The following is a 22,409-nucleotide window of genomic DNA, read 5'->3' as shown; positions in this document are numbered from 1 at the left end:
AGAAACCACACGATGGCTCACAGCTCATTTTTCAGACAGGGTCTGACATCAAACCTGGAACTCACTGATTGGGTAGACTATCTGGAAAATGAGCTCCAGGCATCTATCCATCTCCCCAGTACCTCCCCCAGTACCCAGCTCTTAACAGGAAGGCTGAGGATCCAAACTAGTCCTCATACTTGCATGACCAGCACCATCTCCCCATATCTGAGAAGTGCTTTTTAGAGGAAACTCAACATGCCGTAGCCCCAGTTCTGTATCGCACTGGAGACCTAGTACCACACAAATGAAAGGCATTTCCCATATCTTGGCCCAAGAAAAGGGGGTTAAAAGTGTTAATATGCTCTAAAAAAATACCACATTGGATGATGTCCATGGAAGCCCTCTGTAACACACTATTTGGATTTAGCTTAGTATTCACTCATTGTTGCTGGTTCTTTCTTTCTGAGTCTGTCCCTGAATATCCATTGGGAGATTCCCAGTAGCTCAGGTCTCTAATACAAAATGACATATTTGGGGCTGAAAGATGCCTCAGCCATTAAGAGCATGTACTGTTTTCACAGAGACCCTAAGTTTGGTTCCAGCACTCTCCTTAGGTGCCTGTGACTCCAGCTGCAGGGCAATCTAACACCCTCTTCTGTTCTCCATGGGCACCTACATTCATTTGCACATACCCACACAGAGACATACACAGACACACATAAGACTATTTTTTAAATAATTTAAAAGTCATTTAAAACGACATGTTTGCGAGTACCCTAGGCAGATCCTATGTATATTTTAAACTTTCCCTAGCTTATGCATAAGACTTAATTCAATGTAAATGCTATGTAAATGATTCTTATACTGTATTATGGGATGGTGACAAGAAAGGAAGTCTGAGCAGTATAGATGAGGTTTTTTTTTTCCCCTCTGAATATTGGCAGCTTACAGTTAGCTTAGTCCATACATTCACATCCATAAGCATGGAGGGTGAACCACATATTATACAATTCTATATTGTGTTCCCATAGCATTCTTCACAGCACAAATTCAGGGAATATTTACTCTTCTTGAAGATGCTGTAGATGGTAAGGGTGCTGGTGGTGAATAATGGCTGTTAGTGAGGATGACATGGTGGTCATCAGGTCCAGCAACCCTGAATTATGAGTTTAAATGCAACCCTTCTGCCATGTGTTCTCATTCCTCCCCCTCCTTCCTGACATGTGGGTTAGGGGTGGAAAGAGCCCTCCAGTCTGGCACAGGCCCCTTTAAAAATGTACCCAGGCTTCTTCTCTGCCAACCAGGGTTGCTAAAAATACGACTACAGCAAAAGCTGAAATATTTGCAGAGAAAACTGAATTTCCTGCTACCCCCACTCCCTCCACTCAAATGGGTAAAACCTGACCTTAGAAGCCCCAGATCAGCTCTGCCAAAGGCACAAGCCTCCAGCTTTCCCACCCCTTCTTATTATGGAGTCTCTCTGTGGGCTTGAGCGGGGATGTTATGTTCAGAGAGGGCCCACTCCCAGGAGAGGAAGCCACAAGTATTGGCAACTAGACAGTCACGTGACACCTCACCCTTCCCGCCCCCCTCTCTGCTTACTAGGACCAATCCTTTCCAAATCCCATCTCCATCTGTCCCAAGAAGGATATGTACGGACCACAGAGACTTTACACTAAGTTATCTTTTACCCTCTCACTGTTGCACCATCTCTTCTACCTTCCTTACCTTCTAGTCTTTGCCTCCGCAATCCTTGCTGGCTCCAGCCCAGGGTCAGAGCATGCCCTGGCGCCCTCCCTAACCCTGGCCCTTTCTAGAATTCTTCTTTCCAGGTCTGTAATCTTTGCCTTCGACAGTTGTGGGAGCTGGCAAATGGGCAGGATTGTTGAAACTGGAGGTGTCAAAAATTATAAGGTCCAAAGTCTAAGCCAAATTAGCTCTAAGACATTCTGTAAAACTTGATCTGCTACACCCACACCCTAAAGTTCAGTAGGCTATGGTAAGAAGCATAACCTGACATCACTTTGCCAAAGACCAGATACATGCAGTCACTCACAAGGGCCCCAGGCTGCTCCTGTCCCTCCTCCAAGCTCACCTAGAAAACCACAGGCTCAGAGCCCAATCAGCTCACCTTGCTGACAAAGCCCAGGCACCTTGTCCAGAAGAGAGGTTTCCCACTAGCCTTAAGCTGTGCTCCGAGGCAGTGATGGGATCCAACAGGAAGAAGTGTTGGATGTCACAGTGTGACAGCCTGCTCAGGGTGTTCCTGAAGATATATGAGCAGCCAGTGTTGTGTGCCTTTGCGTCTCTGTGTGTGTCACTTACTTCTGTGTATTTGAGTTGTGAGTGTGTCTGTCTTCTCCATCTGGGCTCTGCCTTCCTCTCTGTCTGTCTTTTCCTCACCTTGAAGCCTGCCCATCCCCCAGGCCAAGCACTGAGGCCAGTTCTGTGTGGGCACTTCAAGTGGGCTGTTGCTGAAATGGTTGTTTTGTGGTTGGAACTGACAGTTGCTGTATCTGGTATCCCATGGGTCTGCCAGTGTTCAGACACCCTCACCCCACACAAAGGTGTCTTACAGGAGGGAGGGAGGGAGGTGTTGTGTGGGAGTTGGAAGAGGGGGGTAAAGATACCCCTCCTTTCAGTTCTGACCAGCAGGAAGAAGGGCCCAGAGGCAGCAGAGCCTGCAGAGCAATGTTGCCTAGCAACTCGAAGACTTTACCGCAGACTCACCAAATCCCGAATTCCTCAGCTCTAATTTGGGAAAAGCAGAGTCCAGATCTGATATCCTCTCTGCCCCTCTGTTTCCCCCTTCCATCTCCCCTCTGGGGAGAGCACAGGGGAAGTTGGCACAGCCAGAGGCTACAGATGTGTTTGTCATTTAGGCAAGGACCTTAGTTCCTAGGACATCCTGCCATTTGGTGGAGGTGTGGGGGGGAACTAAAGATGTGCCAGAGACAGATTGGGGAACAGATTTGCTGTTACAGGGGTGGGTGGGTCCCAAACATGCTGGGAGAGACACCCCTACACCCCAACCCTGGAATCCCAGCCAGCCTCCAGCTCAGCTTGGAGTCCCAAGCTGACTAATCATGTCCCCAACCTGAGTGGACACTGGTACATCCCTCCCACTCATTCTCCCTTTAACAAGGAAAGCCATGACCCAGACACTCAGTGGAGTAGAAGCATTCAACAGTCCCACTGTGGCTGGCCTGTGACAGTGGAATCCATTGCAGCTTGGCTGTTTGAGGTCCCCTGTCCAGTTCAGGGACACCAGGCATTTCTTCCTCTCTACTCTAAGCAGTAATTTTTTCCCTTTACCTCCTTAGAGAACTTAGCTGAGGAGGACTTGATCTTCTCAAAGAGAGCCCAACCACCTGGATATCATGCAACACAGTCAGCTATGCTACACTGACAGGCTAGGAGGTTTAGAGACCACAAAAAGGTCAAGCTGCCTACCCAGATGTTCCTTTTCCATATCTCTGCTTCCCAGCCTCTCTCTAAACCACATCCTTCTCCAGCATGGGCCCAAAGGGCCAAAAACAGTGATAACCCCAATACTGCTTGGATTGACAGCATCCTTTTTCTTCCAAAGAGCAAGTGTGAGGGTGGCTAACTTTTGTCCTATTTTGAAGCAGTGAATCAAAAGGTTAGGAAGTCTAGTGTGAGGAGTGGGATGGGTGGGTGTGCTAAGCCTTTACCAGGATATAAATACATTCAAAGTGGGTGCTGGGTGTACGTGATTTTATTTGGTGCAGATGAATGGAAGGATAGATAGATAAGTAGACAGATAGATCACAGGTCATGGATAGATACAAAATAGATACTTGGTTGGTGATTATGGAAGACACTTAGAACTAGTCAAAAGACTGAGAATTAGAGGCTATTGGATGCCCAGGCATAGAGAGGACACATATATACCAATACTTCCACAGCTCAGGAAACATCATGGAAGAAGGGGTGGGAAGAATTTAAGAACCAGAAGAACAGAGGTGAGATATGGAGCTCAATAGCCAGTCATGACTTGGCTATTGAGTTAACAACAGCTGGATCACCTGCACAAGATCTCCACAAGAGTGGGCCCATCAGCACTCTATCATGGAAAGAGGAGGGGCTTATGAGGTCCCACTCCACCCTGAAGATTTTTATACAGTTAATAGTCGGTGAGGTAGGGAGAGACATTTACTTTAGGGGTGTAGTCACTAGTAGGATGCCTACGATGCTGTAAAGAAGCCCTTACCCATGGTCCTGTAAACAACACTAACAAAATTCAGTGGGTTCCTTCCCTTCCCCCCCCTCCAAAAAAGACATGGCAATTAAAGGGTTACTTGTGGAAAGAATAGGAGTTATCAGGAGTGGGAGGGGGCAAAAGAAGCTAACCAGGTGAACATGGTTTAAAGGGCACAAATAGGTCACAATGAAACCAATTATTATGTAGAATCAACATGTGACAATACAGTGTTCTTGCTAAATATTTTAAAAAGAAAACAGTGCAGACATAGCCAACAGTGAGAATGCAGGTATTTTTGTCTATGTGCTAGCGAACAGGAGGTCTACAGTTTACCTGTGCTTCACAGGATGTGTGTACACACGGCCCTGTGTAGTTGTTTTTTGCCTATTGTGTCTGCAGTGTCTGTATGTGGGAAGATAGCCACACCACTCGGCCTGGGAGTATGGATGGATGCATGAGGCTTGGAGCGTCTGTGTCACTATGTGCCCATCATGCAGTCTGTCTATCATCAGCTTTCTCTGTAGCCAGAGTGAGGAGGGCACCTCTTTGCAGTGAGGGGAAATAGATGGAGTTTGGGTCTCTGGAATGTGAAAGTACAGGAGGTGGGTGGGGTTCGTGGTTTTCTATCTATGGGCGGTAGGGCGTGCAGCACCCAGATGTGTATTTGTGCCCTGGATGTTGGAGGCCTTGTGCCTACTCCGACGTACATCTGCCTGGCAGTCTGCGACTTAGAAAGNGGGGGGGGGGGGNGAATTTGGGAGATGGGGTGTGTAGGAGGAATGGATGGAAGTGTGTAGGCGGAGAGGTTGGGGCACCAAAGCGAGCGAGGCGGAGAGAGTCGAGAAAAGGAGTGGTCCTCGCTCCAGTTCTCCCCGCCTACCCTACAGAAATTGTCTCCTGATTGGCTTCGAGGCCGCAGGGCTCAGGTTACATTCGCAAGAGTTGCGGAGCGCGGGAGACCGGACCCAAGAGGAGAGAGGCTGGTTTTGCAAGGATTCTGCGCCGGTCGGGGAGTGCCCGACTGCCCCTGAGCTGCCACCCAGCATCGTACAAACCCACCCCCGCTCTGCGCCTGGCTCCACCCCAGCCAAGGACCCTCAACACCGGCAATGGACTGCTGCACGGTAAGTCCGTATTTGAACTCAGCGTGGTCTGGGGCAAGGGGCGCCTGAGAACCCCTAGGGGTGAGTGAGGGATGGAAGTGGGTGCGGAAGACCTAGGAGCCGTGTGGGAAAGAATGGTGCTGAGATACTGTATTGGATGATGGAAGGCGACTGCCTGATCTGAGCCAAGCCCTGGGGAAAATGCTCCCCAGCTCGCAGGGGCGTCTGAGCGCCCATGGGCCGGACAATCTAGGTTGTATCCGGATCTGATCAGAGCTTTCATGCAGGAAAGCTACTGCTTAGACGAGAGGTGGAACTTGCCCCGCGGAGACACAGGAAAGTTGCTGGTGTGCTAGTCCTTTCCCTTGGTATTTGTTGGCCCCCATACGATTTCCTATCCCGCTGCTGCTGTCGCGGACCATGGCAAGATCTTCACGATCCTCAGATGATCATCTAAGCCCTTATGTGGAGAAGTCGGAGAGAATCCACCATGGTTTTGGTGGTGATGAGCAGCAAAGAGCCCAGTCAGTGTGGTTCTGAGGTGGAGCTGGTCCAGCCCCCAAAACCTTCTCCTTTGGAAGGTTCTGGGTGAGTGACCGTGAAAGGGCCCTGTGGGCAAGGGGAGGAAGTGTCTGTCAGCGCCTACACGGAAACTGGATGCTGCCAGTGCCTAAAGCCAAAGCAGATCTTGTTAAGGGCTCTTGTATGAAGGCATTCAGCACTGGTCCCAGCTCCTAGCTGGCTAAAGGAGTTGAGTGACCCATACCTATATAAAATATGTTTGCTTATTCTTAGCCTCCAAGTTCCTAGTGTTTTCTTTCTGTCAATCTGGCTAAAGATGCCAGAGGTTACTTAACGACAGCAGGAACCCCACCTTTCTCCCACAATGTGCAAAATAAATAAGTTTGGAAGGGAAGAATAGCCCATATCTTTGAGAGGTGACACTTCCCGATGTCCAGTGGCCAAGACGCAGTGAGAATTAGGGGCAAGCCATTGCTGACATTTTAACTCTTCTTAAATAACAACTGCTAGTGTGCCTGATCACCCCAGGTAGGTAGGTCTTTTACAGTTGTACAAACAGGGGTTAGAAATGTGATTTTTTTTTCCCCCAAGTAGGCACCTTTGACAAGTGTGGAACCCTGTCCTCTCAAAAGACTGTCCTCCAATCCCTCTTTGAAGCATACTGATTTTCATTACAGTAAATGCTCATAGCAGTAAATGTATAGACCAGAAAACAATATATACATATAGAGAGAAGCATGTCAATCACATACAGTCCCGCCCTTTGAAGAACACTGTCCAGGGCTTCTTCCAAGGAAGCTGTTTGCTATTCTCCAGGGAGCAGTTTGTTTGCTTGTTTGCTTATTTGCTTATTTACTTATTTTTGGTGCTGGGGACTGAACTCTGGACTTTATGCCTGCTAAATATGTACTCTGGTTCTGAGCTACACACTGAGCTCAAGAATCACTTTTTGGCTGGGAAAGGAAAGGTGCGGGTCTTCAGTTTCAAGTGAGGAAGAGCCCCCTCATTCCCAGCAATGTTCCACTAAGTAAAAAATAATAAATAAATAGATAGATAGATGGCAGATTATGAGATATGAGTCAACAGGGGAGGAGGGTAAATGCTAGGCAAGAAAGAAAAGGCTGAGAAGCCAAGAAGGATGGGGAAAGGAATCGGGAGACATGCCAGTGGGGGGGAAGACGGGAATGGGTGAAGACTCTAGGAAGCCTGAGAAGGAAGAAGAGGGTGAGATGTGGGTCTCAGGCCTCCAACCCTGTCTCTCCTGGCTAGTGCTTATGAATACCCAGGCAGCCATTGGTGCATGGCAAGTAGATAGCTATACCACAGATAACTAATACTGATAGTTAATGGCTGAGGGTGTGGTTGATGTGTTTGAAATCAGTGTCCCCTAGAGGAAGAGGGACTGCCAGAGGTATTGAATGTCCAGGGTCCAGGGGTACCTCCTCCACTGGGCCCTGATACAGTCTCTGTTTTTTATGTCCCAAGTCCACTGGACCAAAGGGCCAGATAATACTCAGCATCAATCTCATTCTGTGGAGTTGGAGGGAGGCAGAAAGAAGGGAGGGGGGCAAAAAAGGGCAGAGGACTGGAAGAGGATGGAATAGGGCAGGGCTGCTACCAGGTAGCCCTGTGCTGTAGAGAGAACAGTATGCCTCCTCATCTTTTTGCTCTGGGGTTCTCTTCCATGACCATCCTACCTGATGTTTGGGAAGAATCTAGCCGTGCCTTACTTGTTCTTTTCCCCCTTGGCAAGCAAGCTTGGAGAGAAATGAGGAAGAAGAAAACAGATCAGTTTTCTTTTTCAAGGGGATGTTTTTAAAGGAGCTATTATTCGATGTTCCAGTGTCTGATTGACATCGCAAATGTACATGACTTTCCTGCCTTCGTTTAATAGGAAAAAGAAAAGAAATCTGTTTTGATAGCCTACTCCTTTCTCCTTTGTAGTCTAATTGACTGTGTACCAGCTAACAGTGTCGAAGTAACCACCTGCCCTGAGGCAGGGGGTAAAAGTACAAATTCTGAAGAGGACCATTTTTCTCTGTTTGCTATGCAACCTGGGGGACTTATAAAATGTCTCTGAGATTGCTTCTTGACTTCTAAAATGGAGATTACATGGCATAAAATGTCCCAAGTACTCGGCACAGGGCCTGATCTATAAGGGGCAGCCGAAAGGCATAGTTCTTAAAGCTGTTCGGATTTGGGGAGCTGAAGGATACGATTCACCTGAGCTACGTTCTGCTTGGCCCTGAAGAAAATAAGAGTCTCCAAGGCAAAGGAATGTGGCCATCCATGGCCCCTCCTTTTTTGTCAAGTACATTCTCTCCCTCCCAAGTGACCCCAGCTCATTCAGAACCCCTCAACACAGACAACCATCAGTCTTGGTTTTAAGAGAGGCAGCTGCCCAAGCACCAAAACCAATGATCTTCTCCCAGATTTCTATCCCATTTGCCTCCAGTTCTGCCTATAGGCAGCCATGAGCAGCCCGTCCTAAGGAATCAGCCAGAGGGACAGGGAGCAGTCTCAAAGAGCAGTACAGCCTTATGCTAGGCTCTACTTGTCTTGCCAGGCTTCATACTCTGGATCATCTGTTGTGGGTGGTGAAAAGGTCAGGCCTTAGGGTGGTTGGAGAAAAATACCATCTACCCAACCCACCGCAACCTCTAACAGCGGACAAAACCAAGGAGATGGGATCTGGAATGGGTTTTTGTAGCTGCTGTCCTCTTTCAAAAAGCCTACTTCCTGAGGCTATCCCCAAGAGAGAACTGCACTCAGCGAATCAGAAAACCCAAAGGGCTTGATCTGTATTTTATGTGAAGTATAAGATGTCAGAGAGAGCCACAGAGCTAACTAAGAAAGACAAGAGGACGGGATGTTTTGGGCCTATCCGTCCGCACTTTCTTGGCAACTCCCTGAAATTGTGTTTAAATCCATTGAGAATCATCCTGAGCACCAATTCAGGAACTCTGAGGCCCAGGAAATGAGGGCAGCTGGGGAAACATGACAAGGGGGAGTCTTTTGTAAACTTTGCCTTGGTCTTCTGGAGTAAAAAGCTATGCTGACAGGCTGGGCATGGTAGGCCACACCTGTATTCCCAACACTCCAGAGGTAGAGGCAGGAGAACTGTGGGAAGTTCAAGCCCAGCCTGACCTACGTAGCAAGTTGAATATCACCCAGGGCTTCATGATGAATCCTTGACTCAAAAATAAATAAATAAATAAATTTAAGAACTATGCCCCTAGGGCAAACCTGTTAGAGACAGATGACTGAATCCTTACGCATACCCTGCCCATATCTGACAACTAGCTGATGGCCAGGACGAGGCATTAGGAAAGCTAACTTACAATGTGAGATCTTGGTCACCTCATGTAAGAAGAGAGAGACCGTGAAAGCAGTGAGCTTTTCTTGGTCAAAAAAATAAAGACAAAATCCCAGAAGCCATAGGAGGCTTCTTCTAGGCCCTTCTAGCTTCATAGCAACATGTCCTCCTAGTAAGCCTCTGAAATTGATACCATCAGCTTCCAAATCCTTTCTTTGTTCTTGTTCTGTTTGTAGTGGGGTGGTGGTGGTGTGTTTAAGAAAAGATCTTATGTAGCCCAGGGTGGCCTCAAACTCCTGTTCTCCATTCCTCAGAGTCCATAGGACCAAAAGCTCAGAAATCTACCACTTTACCTGGCCCCAATCCTGTCTACATTCACGTAGAGCAGGGTGACAGAGGGACAGAAGCTGGGCGTGAAAATGTGCCTGCAGCATTCTGTAGGTAGAGGCAATAAGAACATGAGTTTAAGGCTGGCCTGGAGTACAAGTAGCCTTCTGTCTAGGGATGTAGCTCAATGGTAGACACTTGCTAATCATGCACAAGGCTGCAGATTTGATTCCCAGCACTCAAAAATAGCAGGAGTAAGAGTAAATGAGAGAAAGGGAAAGAAGGGGAAAGGAAAGAACCCTGAGCAACAGAGGTGGCTTTGATGATCTTATACATTCCTTAATGATGGAAGTAGGTTTTGAGAAATGTGTCTGTCATTAGCCAACTTCATAATGGTTGAAACATTACAGGGTATATATGTAAACTTAAATGGCTATAGCATCCATCATTAATATAATTGGAGACTACCATCATGTATGTGATGTGTCATTGGCTAAACATATCATGGCACATAATACATTACTAGGATGAGCCGTGTAAGACTGTTGTTATGGGACCACTTTCAGCTTACCAAATTGATCATTTTACATCAGCTTATTATTTTACAAGGCAATCTTAGCATAGCTACTGTTTGCTGATCAACTAGAGTATGCCAGAAACTTTTCATGAAACCATTCAATTTGCTCCTCTTCAGAACCCATAGAGGTGAATATTATCATCGTGATTTGTTCTTCAAATAGAAGATATAAGACTGGCAAAGCTCAAATAACCTCCTAAGACCACACAGTACTCCCAAGAATACAGCTAAGCTGGTCAGCTGGTTGTGTTTCCTTTCTTAGGCAATAAAATAAACTCTAGAACTTGACAGAACAAGATTCAAATCTACCAGCTATTGACAACTGCTTGGGACCCCTGGTAGGTTTGGGGTCTTTTAAAGATTTATTTATTATTTTTTACTTATTTTATGTATGTGAGTACACTGTTGCTGTCTTCAGACACACCAGAAGAGGGCATTGGGTCCCATTACAGATGGCTGTGAGCCACCATGTGGTTGATAGGAATTGAACTCAGGACCTCTGGAAGAGCAATCAGAGCTCTTAACCACTTAACCACTGAGTCATCTCTTCAGTCCTTTTTTTTTTTTTTTTTTTTTTTTTTTTTTGTTGTTGTTGTTGACATTCTTATCAGTCTTATCATAGTAAACTCAAGAAAGAGTGAAAGAGTGACCCATCTTTATTGTTGAAGAAGAACTAAAATATTTGAAAAACACAGCTCTTGCACCTGAGACAGGGGAAAAAGCTTAAATGGTAGCCCCTGGCCTAGTTCCTTTGTCTCATGAGGATATGAGGAAAGAACTTCTTGCCTTCTGTTTCCTTTTCAGTTACTGTTGTTTTACCTCTTTGGGGTGTTTGGGTCCAACCTAGGAGACAGTAGGAACTAGCAATAGGAAGACCACATCTGGGCCTCTGGCTGACTCCAGGAGTGGTGGGCTCATCTTCTCCTGAATTGAGTTCGTGTGCAGTTCTGCTCTGGAGAAAACTGCTCTGCAGCAGACATGTCATGTGTGTCCATTCCCTGAGGAATCCTGTACAAAGAAAGGTTCTTCTGAGCTGCTGGGCATCTTCTGAGAGCAAAGGGTGGTCACTTCCAGGAGTGCCTGCTGCTTTTTCTCTGTTCTTCCAGACTCAACTGGGCAGCCCCCTGAAACTAAAGGCTACTTTCAAATGAGGCTAGCTGGCTGTCTTTTCTCCATCCTCCCATGCACTTCTTCCTGTGTCCGCCTGGGCCAGATCCTTCTTGACTTCTGCCTAAGAGGTGCTCTAGCCCTCATAGGCTTCCCTCTCCTCCCGCCATCCTTGAAGTTCTCCCAATCTTACAGGGCACTACTCCAACCCCATTCCCTGGGAGTCTGTCTTTATCATCCCCATCCCCTCCGTGTCTGGGCCTTATCAACCCCATTAAAACAAAAACAAAAACAAAAACCTGCCCCATCCTCAGGAGAGCGCCTGCTCCAAGCCAGACGACGATATTCTAGACATCCCGCTGGATGATCCCGGAGCCAACGCTGCTGCAGCTAAAATCCAGGCGAGTTTCCGGGGCCACATGGCGAGGAAGAAGATAAAGAGCGGAGAGTGTGGCCGGAAGGGACCGGGTCCTGGGGGACCAGGCGGAGCTGGGGGCGCCCGGGGAGGCGCGGGCGGCGGCCCCAGCGGAGACTAGGCCAGGTGAGGCTGGCTGGAGTGCTTCGCAGGCGGGAGGTTCTAGTCTTCCAGGCCTGCTTGGAAAAAGCTGGGGAAGTCTAAGGTTGGGCTGGGAGCGGAGAAGATGGTGAAGGTAGTTAGGGTGGGGACCTAGAACACAACCGAGACAAGTGGGTGGGAGAAGGCCAAGGATGATGATTTGCCAAGAGCTAACCTGTTTCTCCCTTCCTCTCGTCTGCCTCACCTTGGACCGAAGAGCTGAACGTTTTAGAAGGTAACCAAAGCAGTAGAGTTTGTAGGGGAGTATGCTGGGAGGGAGAAATAACCCAGTTCCCTAGTCCTTCTCTCTGCTAGCCCTGAATCCCTCCCGGCCAAGGAACGTAACTTTGCAGGCCTCTGGTATGTCCAGACGCCTGAGGCTGCGGCAGGGACAGACCAAGACCAACACGTACACACAGTCACCCTCATTTGACTGCACAAGCGCGGCCGACGGCCATGAACACAGGAAGCCTCACTCACGTAGCTGCCCTGGGGCACACATCAGCTCAGTGAGCCGGGGAGGGGGTCTGGGTGACACTCCCCGAAAGGGAGAGGGAAATGGTGCCAGCAGAAGACAAATTCTCAGACCTTCTCTTTCCTCAGTTCCAGAGGAGAGTCGGATGCCGCGTCCCCTTCGCAGTGACAAGACTTCCCTACTGTGTTTGTGAGCCCCTCCTTCCCACCAACCAGCCAGCTTCAGGAGCCCTCCCTCTCCCCGCCGCGTCCCAGAGACTCCCTCTCCCAGGCTGGCTTCGTCGTGGCGTAGCCAAGTCCGTGCCCTTTTTAGCTCTTCAGTCTAACGTGGTCTCCTTTTGCCTTTTCTCCTCACCCTCGTCCCAAACCCCATACTCCCCAAAATGTCCTTTTGCTTCACGCCCACCTGTCCACGCGCCCAGCATGCAGCTCTGCCTCCGCAGCCTCGGTGCGCTTCGCTGCGCGTACTGCAGAGGGCGCCCAATGCGTCGCCCAAATACTCTCAAAAAAAGAAAGAAAAAAAGAAAAAGAAAGAAAGAGAAAAGCAACCAACAAGTCCTTTCGTTCTGTGGGCAACGAAAGGGGGCGCCCCGCGTCTTTCCACCCTAGCCTAACCTCAACCTCCTAAACCTGGGGCTAGGAAAGAGGGGAGGAGGTTTTCATGGTTATCTGATGTCCCTTGCTCTAATGGAAAGTGAAGTCCTATCCCATACCTGCCTGTCACCCTCTTTTTTCTTGAGAACGCACCCTGAGAGCAGCCCCTCCCGCTCTCTTTGTTTATGCAAAAGCCTCGTGAGCGCCAGGAGGCTCTGGCAGGAGGGGAGTCTTCCACAGTCCCGCCCCATGATAGCCTCTCCTCCCCCACCCCGCGTTGGGCTCCTGGGGTTGTGGCTGGAAGGTTTTTAATCTCTGCGTGTGCATGTTACCATACTGGGTTGGAATGTGAATAATAAAGAGGAATGTCTAAGTGTACAGAGGGGTGCAGGGTGGGGGGCGGGAGGGAATGGGAAGTAAGGGGAGCAGGGTTTGCATAAGACCACTAACGGAAGCCAGAACAAATCACATTTAGTCAAGCCAAAACTCAGAGACCAGACGTGGGGTAAAAGAGTGGCAGCTATACAAAGACACCTAGGTCTATCCCTTTGACCCAGACGGAACTTCCAATTGCAGCACCGTCTTCGGGATTTCAAATCCATTCCTTCCCTTATTGATAGTAGTACTCTTTGGGCCGCAAAGAGGAATTCATCACTAGAAAGGAAAACGAGGTGGCATGGTTTAGGCTTTAATTATTAACATTAACGCTCACCCCCCTCAGCGATCAGAAGTCAGACAACCATAGAGAGTTTAGACTTGGTGGTGGTCACAGTGCTGGCGGATGGAGGCTTCTCCAGGAGCTCTTTGCTATGATCGGCTCTCATAGAAGCTTGCTCAAAAACCCCAGGAGCGGTTGCATCCTCCCTGAAGGGTACAAGCAAAGTCACAGAGAGGCTAGAAACATCCCTTAGGCAACTGTCATCCTCTAACTCAGGGGATGTAAATTTTGCTGTCCTGAGTATCATCTGTCTCCACCAACACACACACTTTGTCTTCGGAGGCATAGAAATTGGCATAAATCTGAGTGTTTAAACAAGTTACTAGTGGGTTTGTCTAGTCATCGGAAGACCACATTTTAAGACATGTCCTGGGAGTTGAGGAGGTGGCTCGGTGGGGAAAGTGCTTCATTTCTAAACAGGAAGACCCTAAATCCAACCCCAAGAATTATCATAAAATATATCAGACACGTCATGGATATGTGGGGTTCGCTTGGCATCTAGCTCCCTTGGCCAGCTCCAGATCAGTGAAAAAAAAAAAAAAAGACTCCAAAAAGTTGTTCTCTTACTTCCACATGAGTGACAGAGAACATAAGCCCTTCCACACCTGCACAGGAGGAACACGCAATATTAATAAACTACAATAAGTAAGAATAAGAGAGATGGCCCTCCTAGAAAGGTCAAGTTATCCTCTGTCCACATACTCACACACTCAACCTGTACAAACATATACACACATGTACATGTGTGTACATACACACACACACACACACACAAAGGGATGATCAGGTATGGTGGTGCACACCTGTAATCCTAGTACTTGGGGAGCAGAGATATAAGGATTTCTGTGAGTTTGAGGCCAGCCTAGTCTACACAGAGAGTTCCAGGCTAGCCAAGGCTACCTAGTGAGACCCTGTCTAAGGAAAGAGAAGTATTACACCAATCTCTACATGCAAAATGTCATGCCTTGCAGCTAAATTGTCAAGTATATAGCAAAGAAAGCTTTGGCTTTTTGTGTTTGCCCCATCCAGAATAATTACTCTCAAGACAAATGAAATTCCTGGTATCCACCCTCCACCTCTCCAGATTACCTCTATGTAAGATATATATAACAAAATGCATTAAGTAAGTGATATATATATATATATATATAGCTAAATGCATTAAGCGATATATATTTAAATGCATTAAGCGAGATATCACGCACCACACGCACACACACCACACGCATGTGACAGTCTGACAAGCAGCCATCTCTACCCCAGCTTATGAATCCATCTCTCCTTCCTGTGCCAAGGCTAAGCAGGAACTCCCTCCCCTGAAAGGCTTTTAATGACATCAGCTTGAAGTCTCAAGACATCATCCACTTGGAGCCCTATCCCTTTCGTTTCCCTCTGCACCACCCCCAGCTCTCCTGCTCACCGAAGGTCACTACCCACATAGGTCTCCTTGGGCTCCTTTTTCCTCTCTTTCTGGAACCTGATGAGGCAGAATGCAGAGACTGACAGGAGCAGCACGCCCAGCAGCACCCCAATCAGAGTCCCAGCCACTCGGCCTTCAGATGAGTCTAGGGAGACACAACCCTCAGAGTTGTAGGAGGTTTTGCCCACCTTCAGATAGTCATGGAGTCATATAATCTCCCCCCAAGCCAAGCCTTTGGCCAGGCCTCTATCCAGCATCCCCTACCAGTCACGGAGAAGTTCAGCTCACAGGAAGCGCTGCCCATCTGGTTGCTGGCCACACATCGGTAGGTGCCAGAGGAAGTCAGGGAGAGATTGGTGAGAATGAGCTGGCCGGACACTTCATCTAGAGAGTGAGAAGGGCGTGTGCTACCATGGATTCCACTCACAGTAAGCCCATACAACTACCATGAAAGCTCAATGCATTTAGTCCTTAAAACAAACTACCAAGAAAGGTTTAACCTAATCTGATTGGTCAGAATCCTGGCTCAGGAAGTAATTTGAGAAGCCTGAGGAACTCCAAAGTCACTGCAACTCCTGTGCCCTTGCCACCCCACACTGCTGCCTTCCTGGAGGAGGAGAAGGAACTGCATATCCAGGAAGGTGATAGTGGAGGGGGAACCACTTACTGGATGAGGTCAGATCCTGGGTGGCAGCGAATGGCTTAATAACTAAACATTCATCCTCTAAAATAGATCAAAGCTGAGCCAACTGCTTTCCTGAACGCTACTTCTGCCTCAGAAGGCAGAGAACACATCAGAGAATGACCAAGGGGAGGAGATTTGCTGGATAAAGTGTTCACTGGGACTGTTAATAAACAAGAAAACGGCATCTGGGACCAACAAAAGAAACCTAAGCCTTCTAGATATCCTCGTCTCCAAAGAAACTCACCCCATGTGTAAACCAGTCCCAGCTACTCTAGTTACCTCTCTAGGAAGTTTGGAAGAAACTTGTGACCCTTAACAAATCTACAATAAGTAGACAGGTAGGAAGTGTGAGGCTGTCCCCTGCCCTCTGCTCTCTTCCATGCTATCCAGGAAGACATTTAGCTTGCAGAAGTGTTTCCCAAGCACTGCAGGAAGACAGACAAGAAGGCATCAGTGTAAGAAAGGAGGAGGGAGAGAGAAGGGCTGGAAAGATGGCTCAGCGGTTAAGAGCACTGACTGCTCTCCCAGGGGTCCTGAGTTCAATTCCCAGCAACCATATATGTGGCTCACAACCATCTCAATGAGATCTGATGCCCTCTTCTGGTGCGTCTGAATTCAGCTACAGTGTACTTAAAAAATAAAAAAATAAAAAATAAAAAATAAAAAAGGAGGAGGGAAAGGGCCTTAGTCATAACAGATATGGGGAACTGGGTATAGAGACCAGATCCAATTCAGTCTTCCCAATGCCCTGTACCTCTTACCTTGAACCATGCTACCAGGAGGAGGTGTAGGAGAAGATCCGAGACGTACCCAGTTGTACACTGGCTTCGGTGCTCCCTCAGAGGAGCGGCATCCCAGTGCAGCAGAACCACCCACAGAGGTTTGCCCACTCTGGCTGCATAAGGGGTGACTGGGGGGTACTGCAAAAACCACAGAAGGACCTCAGTAATCCTCTAACCCAGTCTATTGAGTTCAACATTTCCTTTTTCAATTCCTCTGCCAAATCGTGGTCTATACCACTCAAGTGATTTCCACTCCTGGAATGGTCTTCCTCATGCTGAGCCCAAGCACATTGCTAATATAATGTCAATGGAACCGTTTCATTTCTTGGCATCTGGGCCCATAAAGAGAAATTATAAATTCTCCTCCACATGAAGGCCCTTCAGATATTTGAATGCATGGGTCATGGACCCCATCCTGGGCCTTTTGTTTTTGTATAAACATCCCTGTCCACCTTTCAAACGTCTTGCTCAGCTTTGAACAGGCTCTGATTAATGGTGAGGTGGGAGCTCTGAGCACAATGTGGTATTCAGTTATTGAGGCTTTGTTCCTCTGATGGTCACTTCCCTTCTCTGTCACTGACGTTAGGAGGGACAGAATCCAAATCTGAGCTACCAGTGGGAGGTTCCTGAATGACGGAGCTGGTGAACTATGTTATGACTCAACACCTCCATATATGCGCTCTCTCTCTCTCTCTCTCTCTCTCTCTCTCTCTCTCTCTCTCTCTCTCTCTCCACACTTAGATACTAGGCCCTAAGGAAGATACTGTGGGGTAGAGTTGTAGTGTGTAGGGTAATTTTTTTTCTTGAAGCTCCCAATGCAGCTTGTGTGCTTGGCCTGCATATCAAGACTAAAGAGGGTGGGGTAGGGGTGGCAGGGTAGGAAAGTGGTTAGTGCATCCCTAGCATGCCTTACCCAGCACAGTAAGGTTGATTAACCCCAACCCATTGGTGTAGAAATCTGGTGGGTTGTTAACATTGCAGAGGTAGGTCCCAGTGTCTGAAGGGCGGAGGTCAGTCAGTTTCAGGGTAGCCAGTCCTCCTGTGGGTGGATCGTGGAGAAGGATGGCCCGATCTGCTTTAGAGCCAGTGGGATACAGGTGGCCATTGGTGAAGTACAGAATCTGAGAAGAGGCCCAAGGCATATAAGTCCCCTTTTCTGCAAAGCAGCAAAAGGCAGAACAGTATACTATCAATCAATCACACCATCGGGTTCAGTCAATTTAGTGGCTGAACCAGACTATGTCTGCGCAGGGGAGTTGGGACTCATGAGCTGTGTGGAAGAGGAAGAGAGAATGTAGGGCCAAAATGGTTGACGTCCTCCCCAAACTTAATCCTGGGTGAGCCCTCTGTCCCTGGCCAACCCCAGCAGGCACCCTGCCTTCAACTTACGGGCACAGACGCAGAGATGGGCTTCCCAGGCTGCACAAAGCTCCACTCTAAGGCAAAGTTGTCACCCACCGATGTTTTGTAACTGCAGCTCAGCTCGGCCGTCTTACCCTTTGGCACGCTCAGTGGCTCAGTGGGCACAGTCACCTCCACAGCTAGCCCTGGGACCAAGGACCCCAACAACACAGCTCCGGAGGTTCTGTCCCACACTACTGTGGCTGTTTAGAGGCTGGGGCCTCCTTTGCCACAGCACAACCCCCTTCTTCAGTTCAACCCCTTCCCTCCTGAGAGGTTTCCGGGAGGGAGGAGCCCACGGCCTAACCCGTTTTTTTGTGGGTAAAAGGTCCAAGATTAGGCCAGGTATGAGGATGTGTTGGCAGAAAAGGAAACAAGAAAAGGTCCTGCAATGGTAAATCCTCAGATGGCCAAACTCATTAGCTTGCCTCTCGCTTCCCCTCCCAGCCTTCAACGCCCCCTTCCCTGCCTGGCACAGTGGCTCCCAGCTACAGGAACTGAGCAGGCATGTGAAGCCCTGCCCTGTCCCAGCTCTCGCCTTGATCCTGCCCACCCAGCCTCTCCTCACCGCTCAGGCACACGAAGCCCAGCAAGTGCCCGCAAAGGAAAGCCCCCACCAGGGGCCAGGCCATAGCCACTGCTGTCTCCGGGTCCTGTTCTCTATCGGTCTGAAGGATGTAAGGGGTTGAGTCTAGGAAAGCCCGAAGGGCAGCCGCCTTGTGTTGGGCTGGAGAAAGACTGGCTATCTCAAAGCAAACAAGGGCAGAGGCGGGCACCCTCAGGTAAGAAAAATGCTCCTCCCTCTCTGAGGCTTGATTCTGGGTTAACTTTTCCTTTCCTCTCCTCCTCCTCCATCCCCCTCCAACCTCTGAAACTTTCAGGCCCTAGGAAAGGTGGGCTTGTGGTGGGCACCTTAAAGACAAGGATTCGGAATTAGCATTTTGCAAGGAAAGTTTCTTTAGCAGAAGAGAAGGGTGTCTGATACCGACAGGCCAATAATGATGTCACCTTGGAGGTCACAGGCAACAAGCATGCGTCCCAGGAGCTCCTATAGACTCTATAGAGATTCTCTTCCCACTGCCTGCCTGCAGATTGAGTCTCTCCAGGGAAACCACACCCCCTTCTCCATTCCCAGAGGCACCAGGAACAGAGAACCTGAGATCTGAAGCCCCCACACTTGGTAGGAAAGAACACACGCAGTAGGATTAGGACACCAATCCACACGGCATCTTATCCCTTTCTTCAAATGAAAAAGGGGCCTGCGACCCACGAGGTAGGACGGTTTGCTTGTTAAGGATCCAGTGGCATGGGTAAGGAGACATGGGTGAGGTTTCTCTCCTCTGTCCTGGAGAGGAAGATGCAATGAAGTGTGTGGAGACTCCATCCCGGGGTCCCAGAGTTCCAGCAGCCGGCACCCCAGTTCATCATCAGCTCATCAGCTCCTTGCTGTACAGAATAGGTTAGGGGCTCCTTAGCCTCTGGCTCTTGGTACTTTCTCTTTTTCTATGCTAATGAATGGCCCTCTACAGACTCTAGAAGAACTATAAGCTAGGAAGCCCCTGTAAAGCCTCCTGAGTAGGTAGGATCTACTTCATAGCCTCCTGAAACTCAACTTCGGAAAGGTCCTAGCTGGCAAAAAGTGATTCGATTACCTCTTGTCCATGCAAATGCAATGCATCTTTATTGAAATTTGCAAAATAAAAACAAAATCATCAATTTCAAGTCAGGTTTTAACATGTCTTTCCTATCCCCCTGCTCCAACAAAACCCAGGCAAGCCAGCAGGACAGGTTATATTAATACAGGGAGATGGAGCGAATGGCAAAGGACAGCGTTAGATAAGGGTGTTGTACAGATCACAGAGCCAGGGGCATCACCGACTGGCAATCTCCTCCAGAGCCCTTGGAGGGTAGCCGATCTCCGCAGCGTTCATCTGGCTTCAGGGAGAGAAGCAGGGAGGAAGTGAAGCCTCCTCACTCCCAACCCCCCACCTCAGGTCCATTTCCTCCTTTTGTCCTTTGACCCAGATTTTAGTCTTACTGAGGCCCGGTATTCCAACAATAGAAGGAGGTAGGAGCAAAAGACTGGAGGTCTAGAATGTGGGCATCCTCCCAAGATTGAGTCCTCTGTGCCACAGGAGACCTTTACAGGAAGGTCAGATACCAGATGTAGCTAACGAGTGCCTGGGTTATCACACAAGAGACCCAGCCTGACTCTGTGCAGGCACCATCACAGGCACAGCACCCATGCGGCTCAGAGCAGAAGAAGAAACCCCACCTGGGGTCAGGGACACTGCCTGAGGTGGGGGTTCATCTGTCCTGGGCAGTCTTGGTGAGGACAGGGCCTGGCTAGAGACACTGGGTGTGGGAGTAAATGCGCCGGGTCTTGGAGGAGCAGCCTTGGGTGGCCGCAGAGCTCGCGCTGAGGTGACCGAAGAAAGGGTCCCATTCTTGGAGATTGTGTCTGAGCCTTTGGTCCAAGGCAAGGTCCGGGGAGCAATGGCATCTTCCCTGGTCATCAAATAATTAACACATCAGAATCAAAAGGAGAAAAGGGAGAAGAGTTTCTACACGCTTGTTTCGCTGTTCCTCTACACACATACATCCTCTCCTCTCTCTCTCTCTCTCTCTCTCTCTCTCTCTCTCTCTCTCTCTCTCTCTCTCTCCCACCTCTCTATTAAAAATGGGAGAGACCTGAATTCCCAGATGCCAGAGAAAAGTCAGAAGAGTTTGTCACGTCCTCAAAGATCAAGGACACCTACTTGATATCATTGGCCAGCTCTTCCAGGGTCTTGCTCCGGCGTTGGTACAACAGGACCAGCCCAGCTATCAGCACCAACCCAACAAAAGTGCCCACAACTGCTCCAGCAACCACTGCAGCCTTGGACCCTGAAAACGCCTTAGTGTCAGAAAGGGGACAGTTATCTGGTCCCTGTTCACTCAAGCTCTACTACTCAGCAACCACCATGACATTCTGCCCTTCTCTCTGTTAAGATGGGGGTAGAGGGCTGCCAAGTAGAAAATGGCCAGACACTGACCAAACATCTGTACCTGCCTTTGACCAAGTCCAATTCCCAGTCATGAATCAATGAGAAGCCCGTAGCAGACAGACCTCTTCTTTCCTGCAAAGCCACCCACTGACCATACTTCTTCACCACACTTACCCCTAACTGACCTGTCATCACGTCCAAGGTCACATTGCACCGGGCAATGCCCACTCTGTTTTGGGCCTTGCAGACATAGACTCCAGACATGGCAGTGGAAAGGTTGGTGAGCTTTAAAGATCCACGGACTGCATCTATGGAACCAGTTCAGCTGTCAGTCGAAGGGCTAACTTTTCCATTAAAAAACAAACAACCATATATATCATGCCCTTGTTCTAGAATGGCCTCTTTGGGTCTCTGAGAGTCTTTGCTTATCTCTGGACTCATGAGCAGGAAGAAAGTGGCAGCACTCAGGGCTCTGCAGACAGGCTCGCTCAATGCCTACTCCATTTCTATTCCTCAATGTCCCAACTGATCTCTGAACAAAAGTGCTATATGGAAAAACCAAAGCATCCTTTTGACATTTGTTCTTGAAAGGCAACGTGGGGGGCATGATCGGATGGAAAGATTTGACTAGAAACTGGAAGAGATGCTATCCCAAATGCCCATGTGACCCTGTGGGTCCCCACTTTTTCACCTGTAAAATGGGGATAATACTCTTTAGCCACTGGGGTTATGAAGCATGGTCAGGCTAAACATGCTGACCGTTTGACTGTTGACTCTGTGCTGAGCCTGGCCTAAACTCTGTACCTGCTTATCCTTCACAAGAAACCTATTCGCTGAGCCCTTTTGAAAATTATTATATAATTATTAAAGTGCTCAGATGAGGGTCTGGGGAAATAGTTCAGTGAATGCTGGTCTTCCACCCTAGCCAAATCAATAAGCACAGATCTCAGTGAGAGACCCTTGCTTAAAAGTTAAGGTAGACAGCTCCTGTCCCAAGGGTAACAGCTGACCTCCACACACAAACTCAAGCGTGCACACTCAATGTATAGCTGAGGAAAAAAGTCAAATGGGTCCCAGGGGTTTAGTTCAATAGTAAAACTGATATTTAGTATGTGTAAGACCCTGCATTCTATCCATAGCACGAATAAAATAAAATGGCCCAATAAAAAGTATAAAGGGGAAAATAAAAATATTTATACCCAGTAGTGGTAAACACTTTGCTGTACTTCTGTGATTTATTCCTCTTCCTCCACTGACATTTTGAAGTAATACTTTTGGGCCAATGAGATGTCTCAGTGAGTAAGGCACTTGCCACAGGAGCCTGGCCGCATGAGTTTAAAAGTGGAAGGAGAGAACCAACTCCAAAAAGTTGTCCTCAAGCTATGCCATGACACACACACACACACACACACACACACACACACACACACACACACACACATCATCATCATCATCATCATCATCATCATCATCATCACCATCATCATAACAATAATAATAATTAACTTGCTTAAAATATTTAAATAATTCAAAATGTATCTTCAAAAACAGTATCCATGAAGCCGGGCATGGTGGCGCACGCCTTTAATCCCAGCACTCGGGAGGCAGAGGCAGGAGGATTTCTGAGTTCGAG

General features: G+C 48.4%; 3 protein-coding genes across 5 annotated transcripts in view; 1 reads left to right on the top strand and 2 right to left on the bottom strand.

The window, feature by feature from the left end:
* The first annotated feature begins 5,065 nt into the window (after positions 1-5,065).
* On the top strand, positions 5,066-13,161 carry Nrgn (neurogranin). Its single transcript, XM_021207556.2, has 4 exons — positions 5,066-5,331; positions 11,474-11,700; positions 11,933-11,950; positions 12,319-13,161. The coding sequence occupies exons 1-2, from the start codon at positions 5,317-5,319 to the stop codon at positions 11,693-11,695; spliced, it is 237 nt and encodes a 78-aa protein (XP_021063215.1). The 5' UTR covers positions 5,066-5,316; the 3' UTR covers positions 11,696-11,700; positions 11,933-11,950; positions 12,319-13,161.
* Positions 13,162-13,455: 294 nt separating this feature from the next.
* On the bottom strand, positions 13,456-18,421 carry Vsig2 (V-set and immunoglobulin domain containing 2). Its single transcript, XM_021207986.2, has 7 exons — positions 18,358-18,421; positions 17,778-17,935; positions 17,302-17,509; positions 16,368-16,526; positions 15,186-15,305; positions 14,922-15,066; positions 13,456-13,647 (listed from the first exon to the last, which is right to left on the bottom strand). The coding sequence occupies exons 1-7, from the start codon at positions 18,419-18,421 to the stop codon at positions 13,515-13,517; spliced, it is 987 nt and encodes a 328-aa protein (XP_021063645.1). The 3' UTR covers positions 13,456-13,514.
* Positions 18,422-19,444: 1,023 nt separating this feature from the next.
* Esam (endothelial cell adhesion molecule) overlaps positions 19,445-22,409 on the bottom strand; it is a 10,488-nt gene continuing 7,523 nt past the window's right edge. For all 3 annotated transcript variants that reach the window (XM_021207204.2, XM_029542790.1, XM_029542789.1), the window contains exons 5-7: positions 20,962-21,084; positions 20,549-20,675; positions 19,445-20,297 (exon numbers count right to left, since the gene is read on the bottom strand). In XM_021207204.2, coding sequence (XP_021062863.1) covers positions 19,979-20,297; positions 20,549-20,675; positions 20,962-21,084 — 569 coding nt within the window. In that variant the 3' untranslated portion in view covers positions 19,445-19,978. The remainder of the gene's footprint in view (positions 20,298-20,548; positions 20,676-20,961; positions 21,085-22,409) is intronic.

Source organism: Mus pahari, chromosome 10, assembly GCF_900095145.1.
Source record: "Mus pahari chromosome 10, PAHARI_EIJ_v1.1, whole genome shotgun sequence".
In the NCBI taxonomy this organism is placed as follows: Eukaryota; Metazoa; Chordata; class Mammalia; order Rodentia; family Muridae; genus Mus; species Mus pahari.
Note: the sequence above shows the minus strand (reverse complement) of the source record. Positions and strands in the feature narration are given on the sequence as shown.

Excerpts from the sequence above, each read along its gene's own strand:
- Vsig2 (XM_021207986.2), bottom strand. The coding sequence starts at position 18,421 with ATGGCCTGGCCCCTGGTGGGGGCTTTCCTTTGCGGGCACTTGCTGGGC. Across the intron at positions 16,527-17,301 it reads AATCAACCTTACTGTGCTGG|TACCCCCCAGTCACCCCTTA; the intron begins GTAAGGCATGCT and ends TGGTTTTTGCAG. Across the intron at positions 13,648-14,921 it reads TATGTGGGTAGTGACCTTCG|GGAGGATGCAACCGCTCCTG; the intron begins GTGAGCAGGAGA and ends TGTACCCTTCAG.